The 18,842-nt window shown below is 43.2% G+C and overlaps 1 protein-coding gene across 2 annotated transcripts in view; it reads right to left on the bottom strand.

Annotated features, from left to right (window-relative positions):
- The window catches only part of PID1 (phosphotyrosine interaction domain containing 1), a 213,950-nt gene extending 212,287 nt beyond the window's left edge, over positions 1–1,663 (bottom strand). Inside the window, exon 1 of one of the 2 annotated variants that reach the window (XM_033112830.1) lies at positions 1,325–1,663. Coding sequence is in view for 1 of the 2 variants with exons in the window: in XM_033112829.1 (XP_032968720.1) it covers positions 1,325–1,354 (30 nt within the window). In the remaining variant the exon portion in view is untranslated. The remainder of the gene's footprint in view (positions 1–1,324) is intronic. The other variant, XM_033112829.1, reaches the window with a different exon arrangement.
- Positions 1,664–18,842: the final 17,179 nt, after the last annotated feature.

Below are 18,842 nucleotides of genomic sequence, written 5' to 3'. Positions count from 1 at the left end.
CTGCCGAAATACATGTCCATCACCTCTGGCCCCTGATTCAGAGCCTGATGTTAATATTCTCGTAATAATACAAGGAAAGGGTTAGAGGCGGTCACCCAGTAACCCATCTCTAAGGCTAATGGTCCCTTTTCTTGTTTAGTCTGTTTGAGACCCTGGAGGATTGGCCTGGTGGCTCACGTTCTGTTCCTGTGAACCCACCCATACCCCCCCCCCCCAAATTGCAGGCCCACAGAGGCGTGGACAGGGGCCATAAGGCATTTGCTTCTGCTAAATGCAGTGCCCTACGCAGGTTAATCCTGAGTCTGGGAACTCACAGGTTAGCCTCTCCCTGCCTCTGACAGACAGTCTGGAGCTTTGAATTTTCAATGAGAAACCTCCCAAGCCAGGCCTGGCCCCTGGCCTTCCAGGTCCTAACTCTTCAGACGCCCTCTGCCTCCAACAGTGCTGTATTTTCCCACTTAAACACTTCTTCGAAGTTTACTACAGAACACTGTGGCTCTGAGCCTGCCAAATGTCTAACTGCAGGACTTAGTGGATTGCATCTGGCAGAGTACCTGCCCTCCGTCTTAAGAATACGTGCAGGCAAAAGGCAGTCATCAAACCTCAAGTCAGGGCAATCCCAAGGGTCCGAAGCATCCCCTCTGAAAACGCAGCTTTCTCATTTTGACCCCCTTCCCAACTCCATAGCTCCAGAATCCAAAAGAAATGGATTTCAGTAGACAACGAAGAAAACTTTAGAGGGGATGACCCAGCATGTAAGGATTCCTGTCTGAACTTAACTTTTGATTTTCAAATATCTGGAGGAGCTTAGGGTCAGGGCAGACGAAGGGAACGCACCAACGAATAGGAAAACAATAAGTAGCATACCATGACCAAGACAAACAAAGCTTGTTATTTCCAAATTATATTGGCAAATGGATGCTTTCACAAATCATCTGTTCTGTCTTTGCTGGAGACAAACAGAAGGAAAAAAAAAATCTGGATGCCAAAATCCCTCACCCCAGACCAGTAAAATTGTGTCAGTGGAATGCAATCTAAAATTGCCGGTCAGAAAGTCCATTCTTATATATTCCAACACGCACGCCAGCACCCCCAAGACAAAAGTTGTGACGCCCAAAGCGATGCGTTCGTCAATTTTACCACCCCGTAGCCCCTGCCGGGCAACCGGTGCTGGGTTCAGCGGACAGCATCATGTTCTGATCTGTGCGTCTTACACGATGGCTTTGGGCAAATCCCTGCAAGTGGGCAGAGCCCCTACCTAGGCTCCTGCGGCCGGGCCACCTCCTCCTCCAGGCTGGCCCCCGGCCGCCCGGGTGCCCCTTACCTGCAGGCGCTCCGTGGCCGGCTGCCACATCTTCCAGCCGCGGGGTTGGGCAGAGGAGACGCTGGCGAGATTCAGTAGATAGCGCCTGGGGTAGAGGGGCTGCTGTCCCGCTTTACATCTGGGGTGGGTGTCCGCGGGATGTGCGTCCTAGAGCCGGCCACCGCCGCCGGGTAGGCGCAGAGGGCTGCGAGGAAGAGGCGGCGGCGCGCTCGGCTGCCGGCAACTTGTGGGCACGGCCGCGCGCCGGCTGGGAGAAGACTGCGCAGCTCCGCCCGGGCCCGCGAGCGCACGGCGGCGGCAACCGCTCCCTCCTCTTCCTCCTCCCCCACTGCAGCCGCCGCCTGGACCTGCGCGCTCTGAGCATGCCCAGGGCGGGCGCCCGCCTGACAGCCAACACCCCGGGGCTGCGGGGGGTCAGGGGACGCAGTGACTACAGCCCCCAGATCCTGGCGAGGGGAGAGTGGGAAGGCCAAAGCCGGCGACCCTACTCCCCGCGGGAATTCGGGTGGGACGGGGTCTGGGAGAGGGGACAGACTGGCTGGGAAACGAAGGGCCTGGAGAGTGAGATCCAGAAGACAGACACTGGGTCCCAGGCTTCTGGGCAGCAGGGATCTCTGAACCGCCTGTGACTTGCCTGGCATCGTGCTGGACGGCAAACTTCCATTCATTCCTCTCACTGGAGTTAACTGAGCACCTATTATGCTCCAGTCCCTCTGCTGGGTTCTGAGGCGAGAGTTGCGCAGAATGGAAGACAAGAGAATGTTCCTTCTCTCCTGAGCTTTCAGTCGAGTTGGAAAGAGAGTCAACAACCGAGAAAACACATGAACAAGTGCTAAGTCAGGTGGTGATATATGTTGGGAAGAAAATAATAAATCAGGGCTGATGAGCCAAGAAGAGGAGAGGAGAGTTCCTTACAAGGGGGCCCTGGGAATCTAGGGAGTAAGATCCGCAAGATGGGTGTGGTGAGGGATGGCACGCTGACAGGAGACTGGGGCGCCTATAGGTGGAGGAGGACAACACAAGATCCCCCATCCTTTCTCTCTGAGCTCAGCCAGGTACTGCAGGAAGCTTTGCTGAACCCAAAGAAGCCAGGGGCCACCCCACCTCTGAAATAACTACCTTTCCTAAACTAGCCTGGCTCTTCACATCCTCTTGACAACTGGGCAAGATAAGTATCAATAGTCCCATCTATAGATAGAACAAATAAGGCTTGTGGAATTTAGGTCACTGTCCAGGTCACTCTGTGCATGGCTTAGAGAGTGCACACTCAGATGTCATTGAGCTCAGAGCTCTTGTCACACACCTCTAACTGCTCTGACCATGGAAACACCTGGGAAAAGAGCAGCCATCTGGGGCTGGGGGCAGGTGAACTTTGCAGGATGGGGATGCCCAGCTGCTTCTGGGGGGTTGATGAAGAGTGTGGGAGAAGGTGGACAGAAGGACTGGAGAGAGAAGGAGAACACCGTGTATGCGGGGTCCTGAGCCTCAGGGCTGGCAGGAGAAGGGTCCTGACAGCACACCACACTGGGACGTGTTCACAGCCTGTGCACTGGCAAAATTAACACCCCCTGTCCAGAAGGATCTATCCATCATCGAGTGTAGGTAGTGATATATATCAGAGCAATCCAGAATCCGGCTCTCAGCTCATCAGATCTTCCCAGCCGTGTCTGAGGGATAGAAACCTGTATCTCCCAAGATGTGGGGAGCAGAAGATCCGTGGAGACACCCAGAGAAGAGTCACCCAAGGGTGATTCAGATCCAGGTCTCTGGGCCCCCATGATGCTGTGCTCTTCCCCAGGGCCCCAGGCAGCTCCTTCCGGACCACACAGTTGTTGGTTGGTACCACCCGCCCAGACAGGCCCAGGACCCTCAGTGCCCTAGGAGCACCTGGCAAGGCCACAGAGATGCTTCTGAGAGGCTGGTCTCTGTCTCCCCAGGTGACCACAGGACTCCTCCCCCCCTCCACCTCCCACACATCCCAGAACCCCCTCCTACCTAAAGCCTTTGAGGACTTACTTTCTCAGTTCCTTCCCCAGTCCCTGCCACTTGCTCTAGACCTGTCAGTAAATTCCTTGTCATGAGGTGTTGATGTGTCAGCCCCACGTGGCAATACTTCTCACATGCTTGGTCATGTGGTCTCTGTTTTGAGATGATATTTTTACTTTTCCAATAACTCATGCTGCACACCTCCCACACCTAGAAAATTCCTGATGAAAATAATAGACTTTCTCAGCCTCCTAGTTCTCTTTTATCAAATCCCAAAGCAGAAAGAAATGCATTTCGTGACGAAAATCTAGAAAACCCAAATGTGCATAATAATCTCTCAGGAAGCTAAAACAGGAATATATTCAGTTGTCTTCAGACTTAAGCTTTGAAACCTTCCTTAGTTGCATATGCCTCCATGGAAAAGTGATTTTGCTTTAAATAGCAGTGGGATGAGATTACAGCGTAAATTCACATCCCATTAGAGCGTTAAATCCTGTCTTCTCACCTCTGAGTGTAATTAATTGTGACTCAGTAATACAGCTTTTAGTTCAGAGTACGGTGCTATTTAAAGAGAAAAGTCTTGGGCTCTGTAGAGATTCCTTTCAGTTACCAGTCCCACTGAAAACAGATTTGGTAAAGTAGAAAATGTGTTTAAACTCAAACAACACTCCCGTTTCAATTTCCTTTATGCCACGAATCAGGAAACGGGGCGGGGGGTGAGGGGAGAGGCGGACGTGAGAGTGGAAGTGGAGGCTGGTGGAAGGTGACAAAAGGGATGGGACAACCTCCCACCCATCAATTTTGCTCCCAAGCCTTCCCATTCAGGAGGAACCTGCAACAGAGGGTGAATGAAATAGAGACATCTACTGGCGAGATGCGGGACTGCATTGTGATCTCTTCCAGTCCTGCTCAGGGACCTGGTGATCTCCTAACCCTCCTGGTGAGTCTGAAGTTGCAGCTTTACAATGTAAACAGGTTTGCTCTGAGCAAGGAATCATTCTTGAAATAAGCAGGTGTCTGAGTGCTATGAGTGGAAATGTTAGGAACATAAATATGTGCCTAACTTCAACTACTTAATCCTCCATAATTATCTAAGCGGGTCTAACCTTAATAAATACCATTTCAAGGAAAATGACAAAAAATAAAAATAAAAAATATTCACAAAGCCCTGATGAATTATAAAAATAATGTTTTGTCCAGGGAAAGAATTACAACCATCCCTAGAAATTTTTGTAAACCAGATTAAATCTACTTCACGATTCTGAGCCCTAAGATAAGCAACTTAACTGTCTAAATCAGAAGAACGGTGAATGAAATCATGTCCAACATATCAAAGAAATATTAAAATATTCTGCAGCTATTAAGGAGGAAAATTATGAAGCTGTGTTGCAGCTGAAAAATGCTTATGAAAATGCTTGTGATTTAATTATAGATTTTTAAAGGTAAGGAAAATGCATAATTTGAATACATACATAAAATATGTATCGATCTCAATAAAAATTGAAAAGGAGCTAGGACAACGAGGAGACTCAGATTGAATTCCAGCCTTTGAACTATCTAGGTGATGACTTTTGGCAAGTCATTTGCTTTACAGAACCTCAGATTTTTCATCTGTATAAAGGGGGATAATAGTACTTAATACTTAGAATTATTGGGAGTCTTGAATGAATGAATGAATGTGTGCCACATGCCTGGCACAGAATAGGTGTACAGGAAACATTTGTTTTCATCCCTTTACTTTTCTCCCCTTTTTAATTATTGAAATGATCAAATTCTTACAAAGTGGCCCATGTTTCTTGTGGTTATTTCCATTTGGAATAGTCATGGATTTCAATTATTTGATTTATTTTCTCAAAGAAAAATGACAAGCCGTATTTAAGCTCATTTACCTTTCTAATCAAATCAAATGACCAGAAAATTTTATTATGATTGTATATTTAGCAGAGCAAGCATTGGAAAGTCCTTCTGATGGTGTCGTTAACCCTTATTTCAAAAAGCACCAAAAACAGCTTCAGATGAGCAATATACAAAAGTCTGAAAAGTCACTAAACCATTTAAACCTTTCTGTAGTGATGGAGTCGCTGGCTCTTGTCCCTACATAGTCATAGGTGTTTATTAGGCTGTTAAGATAAACCCTTTCCTCCCTTAAAATGAAATCTTCACAGTTCATCTGCCAACTCGGTTAAAAGGCATACAGCACAGGACTGGTTAATGCCCAGGAGGTGTGTTATCATTCTATGCAAAACTCCTCACATCCTCACCCACCATGGAGACGTGGTAGGTTAATTTCAAAGATGGCCACACACATCCTCCTCCCCCAGAAGTCGTGCCCTTGCCTAGTTCTCTCATGATGAGATGGAATTTATCTGCACCCTTTAAATCTGTGCTGGACATTGTGGTTTGTAAACCAGCCCCCATGTAGAGAGGTCAAGGAGAGATGGAAGAAAGAGGCAGACCACTCCAGATGGGTAGGTGGCAGGTGTAATGAGCAAGGTAACTTATATACAAAGCTTGTAGATTTCTGCATCTGCCCGCCAGAATCTTAAACGTTTATATAGAGACCATAATGGGGTTCAGTCATGTATTCAGTCCAGATGGTCTCAGTAGCACATTGGTCTCTCAGGGTTGTATCCTTGAAAATGGCTCCCACTGTGGGAAACGGTGGGCAGCGTGTACGTTCCAAAGACAAGGGAGCGGGTGAGGAGGCTCTCCTTGCTCAGGCCCAGCTCTGGGATAAACTGGTAGGCATGTCCTCTCCATGACCTTCTCCAATAGACATGTGACTGGCTTTGATCCACACAATGTAACACCTGTGACACTGTGGAAGTTCCAAGCTTGGGCCACAAGAAACCTTGCGTCTTCTACTGTGGCCTTCCTGGAACCTGAAATCATCACAGGGAGAAGCTGGACTAGCCTCCTTAAGATGAGGACTGTGTAGAGGGGGCTACGCTGACAGCATGTGAGTGAGCTCATCTTAGAACAACCAGCTCAGTCACACTACTACAGGATAGCAGCCACATGGGGACCCAGAGGAGACCAGCAGAAGAACCACTCGGCTGAGACTAGCCCAAATTGCTGACCCATGAAATCATGAGCGAATACGATGGTTGTTTTTTTAAATCCCTAAGTTGTGAGGTGGCATGTTAGGTAGTAGTAGATAAATGATGCAGAAAAACATCACTAAGTGTTGGTCTTTCCCACTAAATTTCACGTCATTCTCATTATTTCTTAATGACTGACTTATCAGAGTTGGCACTAAAATGAAGTCCAACTGTCTAACATAAAGACCTACTTCCTTTTTGTTGCTTTACTCCTGCTTTCACACTTCCCTCATGCCCACCTCTGTCTTCGTCTCAGCATGTGTTGGTCATGCTTCCATGCTTGCTAAGTTTTCTTGTAAGCCCTTTGGAAAGGAAAATGGGATGTGGACTATGCTTCAGATGTATGATGACCAAGCAAGGTGTTTGGTCTAGCACAATTTGCCACGAACGTGAAGGTATCTGCTTCGTTGCAGCCCTTCTCATTCTCTCAGAGACACTGTCCATGTAAACGACATTCTGCCCATCCTTTTGGATGGGCAAACACAGCGTCTATTCCAACAAGAGCCTGGGGAAGTGAGACCAGAATGGAGGGTGGTGCTTGGATCTGCTTTCACCACATTTAGTCCTGACAGGGGCAATTCTGTACTGCTAGTGTTCTTTGCAGACTGGTTTCTAAGGATCCTTGGTGCCCTCGTAGTCCTGGCTAAAGGATGAGCAAATGTATCCTCACCAGAGTTGGTGAGAAGCCATGCCTTATGCTCTCTTCCTGACTCTTTGCTTCTCTATCTGAGCTGATTTCACAACAAACCCTCTCTCTCTCTGCATTGCCTTCAACCAAAGACATGATGTGCCCAAGGTTATGCTCGCTCCCTGGGGGCAGCCCACTTCCAATGTCCAGTTAATGTGAAGTGCAGACACCTCAGTGGGGGACAGTGGCCAGGGCCACCCCTGCGGGAGGCCTCCTACTGGGTCAGCCAAAGTCTTGGTTGCAGCCACCTCACAGTTCACCTTCTCTCCTTGTCCCAACCTGTGTCCCTCACCTCCTTTCAGGCTCTCAAATGGGGATTTTGGAGCTGGACTACCCACTGGACGGCAGTAGATAGAGTACTGATCATTTCTGGAATGCTATAGCTGGGTGACTGTTAAAACTTTCACAGTGGTAATGAACTTAAATGGGATACAAATGGGGCGGAATGCATGGATGGCTGCAGTGTCTCAGTCATTAGTGAGGTTTAGGCGAAGTAGTAATTATGAAGATTATGGAATCAGATGGCTATGCTGAGTGCTGTGAATGCATTGGAGAAAGACAAAGAAATTATGCTGGTGACTACAGCAAGGTGTGAAAGCCAGGCTACCTCCTTCCTAGCATATAAAGAGACTCACGTCTCCTGCATTTAAATGGTGGGGAAAGCTGAGGATTGGCCGGAATTAGTTATATGGGGAATGTAGCTCCAGAGAAGATTGAATTCTCCACTCCAAAAAGTACTGGGTCGAGTGCAAGACCCTTAGGGGAAGGAGTGAGATCCTGAGTCTTGCTGGGAACACAGATCAATGCCTTTGGAAATCTGGAATCCCCAGATTCAGTGACCCCTCTGAACCAAGAGAAGTGTGTACAATGGAATATTACTCAGCCATAAAAAGCATGAAATCTTACCATTTGTGACAACATCGATGGACCTAGGGGTTACTATGCTAAGGGAAATAAGTCAGACTGAGAATGAAAAATACCCTGTGGTCTTACTTGTATCTGGAATCCAAAGAACAGAATAAATGGACAAACAAAACAGAAACAGATTCATAGATACGGAGGAAAAACTGATGGTTGCCAGAGGGGAGGGGTTTGGGGAGCTGGGTGAAAAAGGTGAAGGGAGTAAGAATTCCAATCGGTACTTACAAAATAGTCACAGGGATGCAAAGTACAGCACAGGGAACACAGTCAATAATATGGTAATAACTATGGTGTTAGATGGGTACTAGACGAACTGGGGAGATCACTTCATAAACTATATGGCTAACCACTATCTGTACACCTGAAACTAATATAAAAATAATTGAACGTCAACTGTAATTGAAAAATAAATAATAAAAGGAAAAGAAATAAAATAAAAGGAAAATTAAAGCACTAAAAGCATGCAGAATATGTTCTCTGACGACAACAGAATTAACTCAGAAATCAACAACATAGAAATGCTTGGGAAATCCACAAAGATTTGGAAGTTGGACAGCACATTGTTAAATAACCCATGGATCAAAGAAGAAATCACCAGGGAAATGTTAAAATAATTTAATTAAATAATAGTAAACATCAGCCTATCGATATTGTTGCACATAGCTAAAGCAGTGTTTAGAGAGGAATTTATAGCTTTAAATGCTTATATTTAGAAAAGAAACGATGTCTAGAATCAAATATCTAAGCTTCTACCTTAAGAATCTAGGGGGGGAAAGGAGGGGGATAACTGGGACTCGCCAACATTGCTGCTTGGGGTGTAAAATGGCACAACCGTTTCAGAAAACTGTGTCAGTTTCTTATAAAGTTGAACATATGTTTATTATATGACCCAGCAATTTTGTTTCTAGAGATGTACCCAAGACAAATGAGTACATGTGTCCATGCAAAGACTTGTACACAGGTGTTCCCGGCAGCTTTATTCATCATAGGCCAAACTGGGATCCAAACAGCAATCAACAAGTAAATGGTTAAGCACACTGTGGTCTGTCCTTACTGCAGAATATATTTCAACAGCAAAATAGAACAAACTACTAGTTCAAGCAATAACATGGGTGAACTTTGAAAACAGTCTGCCAAGCAAAAGAAGCTAGACACAAGAGACTATATACTACATAATTCTATTTACATTAAATTCTAGAAAAGGCAAAGCTTAGCTATAGACACATCATGACAAAAAGAAAATCAGTAGTTTCTTAGTGTGCGTGTGAGGGGGGCAGTAATTGAAATCAAATGGATATGAGGGAGCTTTCTGGCATAATGGAAATATTCTACTTCTTGATTGTGGTGGTAATGAGTCAAAAGTCATCAAACCATACACTGAAAATACATGCATTTAATTCTGTGTAAATTATATCTCAAAAGAGTTTAATTTCTTAGGCCATGTTTTTATTTTTTCAATTACAGTTGACATACAATATTATATACATTTCATGTGTACTACCTTGTTTGCCCAAAAATAAGACCTAGCTGGCCCATCAGCTTTAATGCGTCTTTTGGAACAAAAATAAATATAAGACCCGGTCTTATTTTACTATAATTTAAGACCAGGTCTTATATAATATAATGTAATATAAGACCACGTCTAATATAATATAATATAATATAATATAATATAATATAATATACCAGGTCTTATATAATATAAGACCAGGTCTTACACAATATAATATAATATAATATAAGACTGGGTCTTATATTAATTTTTGCTCCAGAAGACGTATTAGAGCTGATGGTCCGGCTAGGTCTTATTTTGGGGGAACCGCGACATACAGTGGTTAGACATTTATACAACTTACAGAGTGAGTTGCTCCTTCCTCTCTGTTGACTGTTGACAGCTCACAACTGAGTCCCGGCCTGAGCCAAAGGAAGCCGACTTGCCCAAGGTTATGTCCTTCCTTGGGGACAGTCCCCATGTGCTAACTAGTTGATGCAGGGATACAAAGGCCTGTCTCAGTGAGCAGCATCTCTGAAGAGCCACCCAGCTCCAGAGTGCCCTCCAAACCAGCCAAGGCTCTGTTACAACTCCATTGCTGCTCAGCTTCTTCCTTGGCCCAGTCCTGCTTCTGCCCCTGCCAGGTGTGGCTCCGTAGAAAACTCCCCAATAAACCTCCTGAACATAAGTCTTCACTTCAAAGTCTGTCTACCAGAGAACCTGACCTGAGATACGAGGTAACCTTGAAGTTATAAAACTGTGCATTTAGTGAAATTGCTTTCCTCTTACGCAGACTACGTACGCCCTTACTGCTGGGGTTAGTACCACCATGACCTTTCGGGCACAGCACAATCCTCCCTCCTTCCCTCCCTCTCCCCCCCTACACACACCAAACAGCACCCAGGCTCCCACTCAACATCTCAACAGAGGATATTTCTAGGAGCTTCCAGAAATTTAAGTTTTACAATGATGTTCCTCTACCATTATCCTGTTTTGTTTTCAAATTTATTGATGCCGTTTTTTGTAATGGCAGGAAATACCCGAGTTGTTTAATTACAGTGAAATGCATTAACTTCCAAGGTTTTTAAAGGGAGCCAGAAAGGAAATAGCAAGGGGTGAGTGTCGCTAATCGGTGTTTGGTGGATGGTCGTCATGTCATGGGAACATGGTTGAGTACATGTACATACGTGGAATTGTATAGAGTCGAGTTACAAAAGAGAACCTTTCTATTGCTTGCTCATGAAATAAGAGAGAAATCGTGAGAATGCTATCCAAACACACTGAGCAGTGGTCACAATCCCGCTGTTTCACGAGCTAACTCGGGGGCTCCGGGACAGTGGCTGCACCATGACCCCGAGGTCCGTAGGGCTTGAAACTGTGTGAATGCAGAAGGCTGGACAGCAGTGGCCACTCTCAACCTGTTCCTGAGGTGCGCTTTCAGAGAAATTAAAGATGCTTTTAAGATGAACTGTGACGATGTCCTCTTATAAAACATGAGGGCAATAAAGCATTAACATCTAAAAAGTCATTAGGGGAAGAAAAAACACTTTTTTGTTTCTGATATAAAAAGTAATACGTGCAGAATTTTTAAAAGCTGGAAAATGCACAATAGTATCAGGAAGAAAATAACCATTTCCCATCACCAAGTCAAGCCAAGAAACCAGTGTTTTAAAACATTTGGGTATATCTTTTTAGGCATTTGACTAAACAGATAGAAAACTGATTCATATAAATATTTATATAGTTTAGATTATACTATATATGCAATTTTGAACCCGGCCCTTTTCCCTTAATGCTCTATGCTACGTATGCGTAAATACGTTTCAGCTGAAGTGCCACCAAGGGTGAATGTGCACAGGTCACTGCAACAGCCACTCTGCTTACAGAACTCACCCTGGAGGTGTGACAGCCCCGTCCCCTTCTAGGCACTGCAGTACTTCTGACACTCCAGACCATGGAAAAACACAGTGCCAGAATGTTAACATATGCTAATATCTTCCTAATATTATTCTTCCTCTTCTCCCAAATGTTTCTGTGTTTACTTCTCATAGCTGAAACAAAAGTCACAATCAATGTGGAAAGGAGTAAAACGCAAAATTGAACACACCATAGGATTTCCATTAAGATCAGAAATGTAACCCAGCTGCTGGCGGGGGCCAGGGGGGTGGTTTGGAAGTCAGGGCTTGTCCCCTGCCCCGCCTCATGTTCAGAAAAAAATACATAAAATGAGGGAGTGCATGTCCACCACCCTCTTTCTACCTGACCACTTAGGTTTCTCTACTTCCCCTAACTCAGGGTTTCTCAACCCATTTTTCATATGTTGTGAAATAGGTTTAGTGAGTCAGGATCAGCATTGTAAAAAATTAAATGGGATAGAAAAGATAAGAACAGCAAATATCAGAGTATGCCACACATAATAAAGGTAAGTATGACTTCACAAAACATTGGTTTCAGCTCTGTGTGTGTTTGTACGTGTGTGTGTGTTTAACACATTTTGATGCAATCTGTATTCTTAATGTGTCACGAATGAAGTCAAATATCTTTCCTCCACAGTCTGCACAACTGTTAAAAGGCACCACTTTCCAGAAAGTGTCCAGTCTGTCAAAGATTCCCATTGTTTCCCAGGTCCCCTGCTTCCTACACCCCCGACCACACACACTGACCACACACACACACACACACACACACACACACACACACACACCATCTATCTCTATGCCCCAGCTTCATTCCTATCTATGATTTTAAAAAATTACATAGGAATAAAGGTAAGGATGGAGATAGAAACAGAGATAGAGGCAGCAAAAAAAAAATGTTTTAAGGCAAGAGAAAAACTAACAAAACTAGGAAACCTTCAAATTGCTGATAAAAATTATCTCTAGATGATGGTTCTGTAGGCGATTTTTAACTTTGCCTTTCACTTGTTCTATAATTTTCTCAACTTTCTCTTACAGGTAAGAATTCCAGTGCCAGAGTCAGACAGACCTGAGTTCAACTATGATTCCAAAAACTCACCAGAGACAAAAACCATAAAAACATTCCCACTGCATCTGTAAATATCAAATCAGTGTAAATAAACACAATGTTCCATAACTTTTATAATTTTGAGTATTTTTATTTAAGGCCACATTCCCTGCCACTGACAATACATAAACTTTGAGCACCATGTACATGTCCCCATTGAGAGTGTGACACTCAACAGTCACTCTTGCTTTTCTTAGGCTACCTACAGGGAGCCCATACTTCCATCTTCCCTTCTCTGGTATCAAATTTCCAATGCAACTACAAGTCAGATTTTAAAACATTGTGTTTAAATTAAGGGATAGTGTGGCAACGTTTTTACGGTTTTAGTCTCTGGTGACTTACTGAGCTTTTCAATATTAAACTTCAGGGCTGATATTCATCATGCTATAATTTTTAAATATCCCCCCCCCCAAAGAAGCTCACTAATAATGGCAAGAGTATATAACAAGAGAGTCCTTTCTTTTTTCTACAATATATTTCACATGAATTCATAAATTCATAAACATCTCTTGCTCCCTATACAATCAGAATACTGTGATGTCTTCATGAAATACAGAAAAGCTTAATGAAGGTTTTCAAACATCCATGAGGACACCAGCGTGTATAGAGCCCAGGAGTGGGTACTAACCCCAGCCGTGCCACGGTGTGACTTTCAGAAAGTCACTTCACCTCTCCTAGTCTCATTTCTCTCATCTATAAAATAAATTGTTTGGATTAGTTTACCAAAGCTTTGTTCCAGCTTTAAAATTTTATTATTCTCATCTTTGGCTAATGATCCCATTAAAAGTGTATAATGTGGTACATCAATAACACTAATGAAATTTTTTAAGACCCAGTCATGTCTGTTTCAAATTTTTTCACTATCATTCAAATCTATTTTTAGAGTAGGAATAGCTGTGTGATTTGCCCTTTGGGGATCCTTAACTCCAAATACAGTAGGTAAGGGTGGGACAGGGTAGGGAAGGGTAAAAAGAGTGGGATTGGGAGTTATTTTATATCCTAATATGTTGGTGTAAGGCAGATGAGATATTAAAACAGGAAACCTTGTCCCATAAAACACTGACTCCTCCTTGGTTGCTAAAAACATGGTGTTATACTGCGAACGGTGGTAGTATTAGTTTCAACAGCTTTCCCCAGAACCAGCTAATTCCAAACATATGATCCCACACGAGACCCACTGGAATTCCACCTGGTAAATTTAACAGTCCTTATCCATTTCCGGCTACAAAGATAGATAGATAGATGACAGATAGATAGGTGATAGATTAGATGACAGATAGATGACGGACAGACAGATAGATTGATGATAGATAAATAGATAGATAGATAGATAGATAGATAGATAGATAGATAGATAGATAGATAGATAGATAGATAATAGATAGATAGATAGATGATAGATAGATAGATAGATAGATAGATAGATAGATAGATAGATGATTGATAGATAGATAGATAGATTGATGATAGATAGATAGATAGATAGATAGATAGATAGATAGATATGTATGTATGTATATGTATATTTCAAGGCATTCTCATATCGAAAACTTAACCTTTGGGTAAGCAAAGAATTATTACCTATACTTTTAGTTCTTTCCCAATGGTTTTCAAGAAGAAAAAGAAAGAGACATAAAAATAATTCCCAGAGTGATAGGGAAAGTCTCCTGTGAGGAAATTCTTTTCCTGACGGGGACATAAAATGTGAATTAACATACTGAGGGGAAAAATTTACAGTAATGTTTCATATTGGATTCACTAAAAATAATACTGTGGAAGTTTGCAGAAAACTTCTATTTCTAACTTTCTTATATTAACTTTTCTTTTCCTCATGCTGAGATTTCTAAATAAGACCTTGTAAAAAGAATTTGTAGAGGCAGAAAAGGGGTGAGAAGGTACAGACAGAAAGGCACTTGCAGAATATGTTGTTTGATATAGTCGGTGCACATCTCCTCAAAAACCTTCCCGAAGACGCTTAGACGTAGATATCACTAGCCCTGTTTTCAGACAACGAAATTCCACATAGACCAGATGAACTCAAAAGACCGGTTTTCAACTTTTTAAGGAGCATGTGCAGAAAGGCACATCAATGCTCAGGAAGGAAGGATGCTGACGCCTTCCATGGCCGTTGAGTAAGGTAGGTCCTTGGACAGCACCTCGGGGAAGACTGCCCCCACCTAATTTCCATGAGCAGAAGAAGCTGGCTGACCTCATCTTTCCTAAACTGCATTTAACAGTTATTTTGAAAAACAAATTTCCTATCCCAAGTGGAAAAGCCGAGTAAGAAAAGAAGACGTAAGACCCTGCTCTGGCCAAATCTCCCATCAATGTCATGAGATTTGACTGAAATGCGACCATGCCACGGAGCCTGGGGTGTCACTAAGATGAGCTAACTAGGCAGGAGGTTTCTCTTTATTTCACATACTAGGTTCTGGAGGTGACACTGTTATGCATCTTCTCTCTGTTGAAAAAGGATGTTACATTTATTTTTAAATTAATTAACTAAATGTAAATTAAATAAAAGGATGTCACATTTCCATCATATTTCACTTCCTTCAGCTTTCCTTAAATCTTTCCCTCCTCAGGCCTTGAGTTTCTTTCAATGAAAATAGAAGCACATACCTTGCAAAAGAAACTCTCAAGGTTTTTCACAATTTCTGTTTCATTGTCCAAAAGGTCAGTATTTTACACATGTCTTTCTTTCCCTTCAGACACCAGTAATGTGCTTACTGCTTTTCATTTTCTAGAATTAGCCACAATTTACATGTGTTCTGTCTTGCAGAAATGCCGGCTGGCTGTGTACTTTCCTTTGATTCAAATAACAGCAATTTGTTTCCTTTAAGAAGCATAATATTTTCTTTCATTACACTGGAGAAAGTACTGGTTAAAAGAATGTTTAAAAGTGGTTTGAGGCTGCTCTGCCCAGGCTGATGTCTTAGCTGATAGGCAATGCGGTTTCAGGTTCTGAGTCCTCAGAAGGAAGCAGTGGGGCTCACAGACAGCCAAGTAGTAAGACGATGACAATGACCTATGAGAAAGTGAGATGCAAACAAGCACCCCAATGTGTTCAAACAAAACCTGGGACGCTGCATTAAAGAACATCCCACCAGATTTCTGGCAAACACTTAGGGGCTTCCTTTCGTTGTCACCTCAACTACATTGTCACAGTTCCATGCAACCAGGTATCCTTTAGTCTCCATCCTACTGTGTCAACAATAAAGAGTTTGCATTTCCTTAGATTCACTAGAAAACTGAAAGGGGCAGAACCCAGAGACAGAATTTGTTGAATATATATTCTTCAGATTAAACAAAAACATGTGGAGAGATGCATTTCCAATCAGCTCATCAAAGGATGCGTGGCATCCTAGAGGATGACAGAGAAGAACTACTGGCCTCAGGGCCAACTTAACACTCAGACCTCGATTTCCCTATCAGTAAAAGTGAGGGGCGTGAATGAAATTGCTTTCCAACAGTTCTTTCCAAAGGTCACTTTTATTTGTGTGTTTTTTGAGGAATATTTGTTTTAAAATATTTTTACCACCAAAAGAACGGCTTCTAAAATAACAATTCAATTGTCTTCTCATGTCTTTGTTCCAAGACACACACAAGAGTTAATCAGAGCTTATAATCACCAAGAGATGAATAGGGTTAGCACAACACGTTGCTAAAATAGTTGCTGAAAGTAAATAAGCTTATTTCAGTTAGCCTGCAAGATCTTATCAGAAGAAAATATACGGCTTCTGTTCAGTTCTTAGAAAAATTGAAATAAGCATATGAACTCCTATTCTCACCTAGGCAGACTCTGAAGTTGGGAGATCTCGGACAGCTGATTATCATGGTTCAGCTCCGGTTGTAACTTGTGCACTTCTGGGATTCTTCTCTTCCTGCCAAATTGGGCAAGACCAACAAATGGTGTTTTCTTGAAGAAAACACAGCAGTGGAGAGGAGATGTAAAGAAACATATTAAGCCATTCCCTTCTTATTATGGTCACAGTAATAATCTTTGTTATCAATGGGCAACCAATCATTTTTTTGTAGAAAGTTTAATGTTAAAAATAATAACTTTCCTCAGAGTTTTAAGAGGCTTCGTTGCATCCATTTCTTTTACAAACCAAAGGACAGCTCAGAGAGAAACTTTAGTTTCTAGATACCCCTTGGGCTCACCCTTGACTTCACATTACAATCCATCGTCAAAAATAATGTGTCAAGAAAAATAATGTATTTATGCACTGTATAGTGCTGCGTCAGCTCGAGCTTTAAGGTGTAAGTCTCACCTGCTGGAGGCTTATAAGCCAAGACAAATAGAATGAACTTATTTAATCAAAAATCTTCCACGCTGTTGGTTCACCCTGGCACATCCTTAATCAGCCCCAACAATTAAGACAGAATCCAAACTTGATCTGTGAACCAATCTAGCTTCAATCTGTATCTTCGATCATATCTCCTTCTCTATTCAGTTCAACTGAACAAATATTCAGAGTACATTCTGTGTGCCAGACCCCAAAATGGACACTAGGGATACAAAGATAAATAAAACACAATCTTGCCCGCAAGATGCTCACAGCCTCTTAGCTGAGAAAAGAAGCTATTGAGACAGATATAACAGAAAACATACCAGTGCCTTGTTGGATTGTTGTGAGAATTAAATGAGATATCACACATGAAGAACTTAGCACGGTAGAAGTCATAGAGTGACAGATGGTGAAAATGGTGTAAGCTATGTGGCAGGTCTCTCTTGGGTGGCTTTGGTTTCCCCATTCCTCCCCTTCTCCACACTCACGTGCTTGCACACACCACATACACACACCACCACCACCACCACCACCACCAGCACCACCACTACCATCACCATTATTACCACCATGAGACCAATAGCCCATTGCCCAATCTTCCAAACAAATCCAACCACACAGTACATTGCAAAGTCGTTTAGATTCTACTGAAAATTTCACCGAGAGATGGGAACTAGAAACAAAATGTAATAAAATTCTCCATTAGACATTTCTGTGCTTCCTCTGAACATTTCCTCTCCGAGTCCTCCCACTTCATCTCTCTACCCACCACATCACCATCACTCCGGATAAAATCCACTCTATTGTTCTGAGCTCCAGCCCGCCCCAATCAGGGAGGAAAAACAGCCTTATAGTTTAGGGCCTCAGCCCCGTAGAAATCACTTGAACTTTTGTGTGTTACAGAACGATGCCCCTTTGCTGTTGTTTTTGTGGGGGAGTGGCGGTAGAGGAGTTTCTCTTCTTTATCAAAATTTTCACCCAACATTTAAAAGCAGACCTGCTGTAGGCCAGGGGGACTGATATTACCCAACTAAGAAAATAAAATTTCCTCCCCACTTTTGGACTCAAAAACAATAAACACCAACTTTGCTTGGAAATGAAAATCTCACCAAGACTTTCAATGTAACTAAATGTCAACTAAGCCCTGGGAGGCAGAGAAAGGGTCAGGCAATAAGAAATTTCCTCTTCTGGATTTCCACCCCTGAACTTTGTCTTCGATGATGCTGCCATGAGCAAAAGCCCAGTCTTCCCAGCTCTCCCCGGACTCTGCTCTCTGAGCTGTTGGACCCCTCAGGCCCTTCCTGGATGCAAGCCCACTGTGCCCCGACTTCATTTCACTCCCACGGTTTGCTGCTGTAGGTGAGCAGCCATGTTCCTTAGTGCAATCTTCTTAGAAGCACTCTGTGATTCTCTCCTGCAGCGCCCTGCTCTCTGTCCTCTCCCCATGGAACCCAGAAGTTACATCAGCACTACATGAAACCCTCTGCCAAGTGCACCCATCTCCATCAGTTCAGCCATGCAGCTCTTGGTTCCACAACTTCCTCAGTAGAGAGAGGGTTAAACCACCAAGTATACCATACTGAGTATGTAGCTTTGTTTCATGCGATTGTTCTCAATATAACTGCATTTCTTCTTCAAGAGGTGGATGCTTTAAAATCTATGCAACAGTGTAATAAAAAAAAGAGGTGTCATTTTGTAAGATTTGACTAGATTTTGTGATTGGTTGGCATATTTGGGATAGGAATGGTTATTTTGTTGTGACTTTGGATGATTCTCACTCCCAGGTGGACCTTCCTCCATTTCGACCCAACTCTCTGGACGTTTGGGAACCAGAAGAGAGAGACACTAAAGAGCTCCTACTCCTAGATCCAAGGAGGGCTGAAATATTCTGCCACAGGAACACACATTCTCATTTGGAAGCCTCGGAGGGATAGAATTCAGTCCTCAGGAGATTTGCAAACACAGTCATCCTAAGGGAAACACTTGCTTTGCCCTAAAGCTCATGGAATCGCAT

The sequence above is a fragment of the Rhinolophus ferrumequinum genome, chromosome 8 (genome assembly GCF_004115265.2).
Source record: "Rhinolophus ferrumequinum isolate MPI-CBG mRhiFer1 chromosome 8, mRhiFer1_v1.p, whole genome shotgun sequence".
In the NCBI taxonomy this organism is placed as follows: domain Eukaryota; kingdom Metazoa; phylum Chordata; class Mammalia; order Chiroptera; family Rhinolophidae; genus Rhinolophus; species Rhinolophus ferrumequinum.
This window is presented reverse-complemented; position numbering and strand designations above follow the sequence as displayed.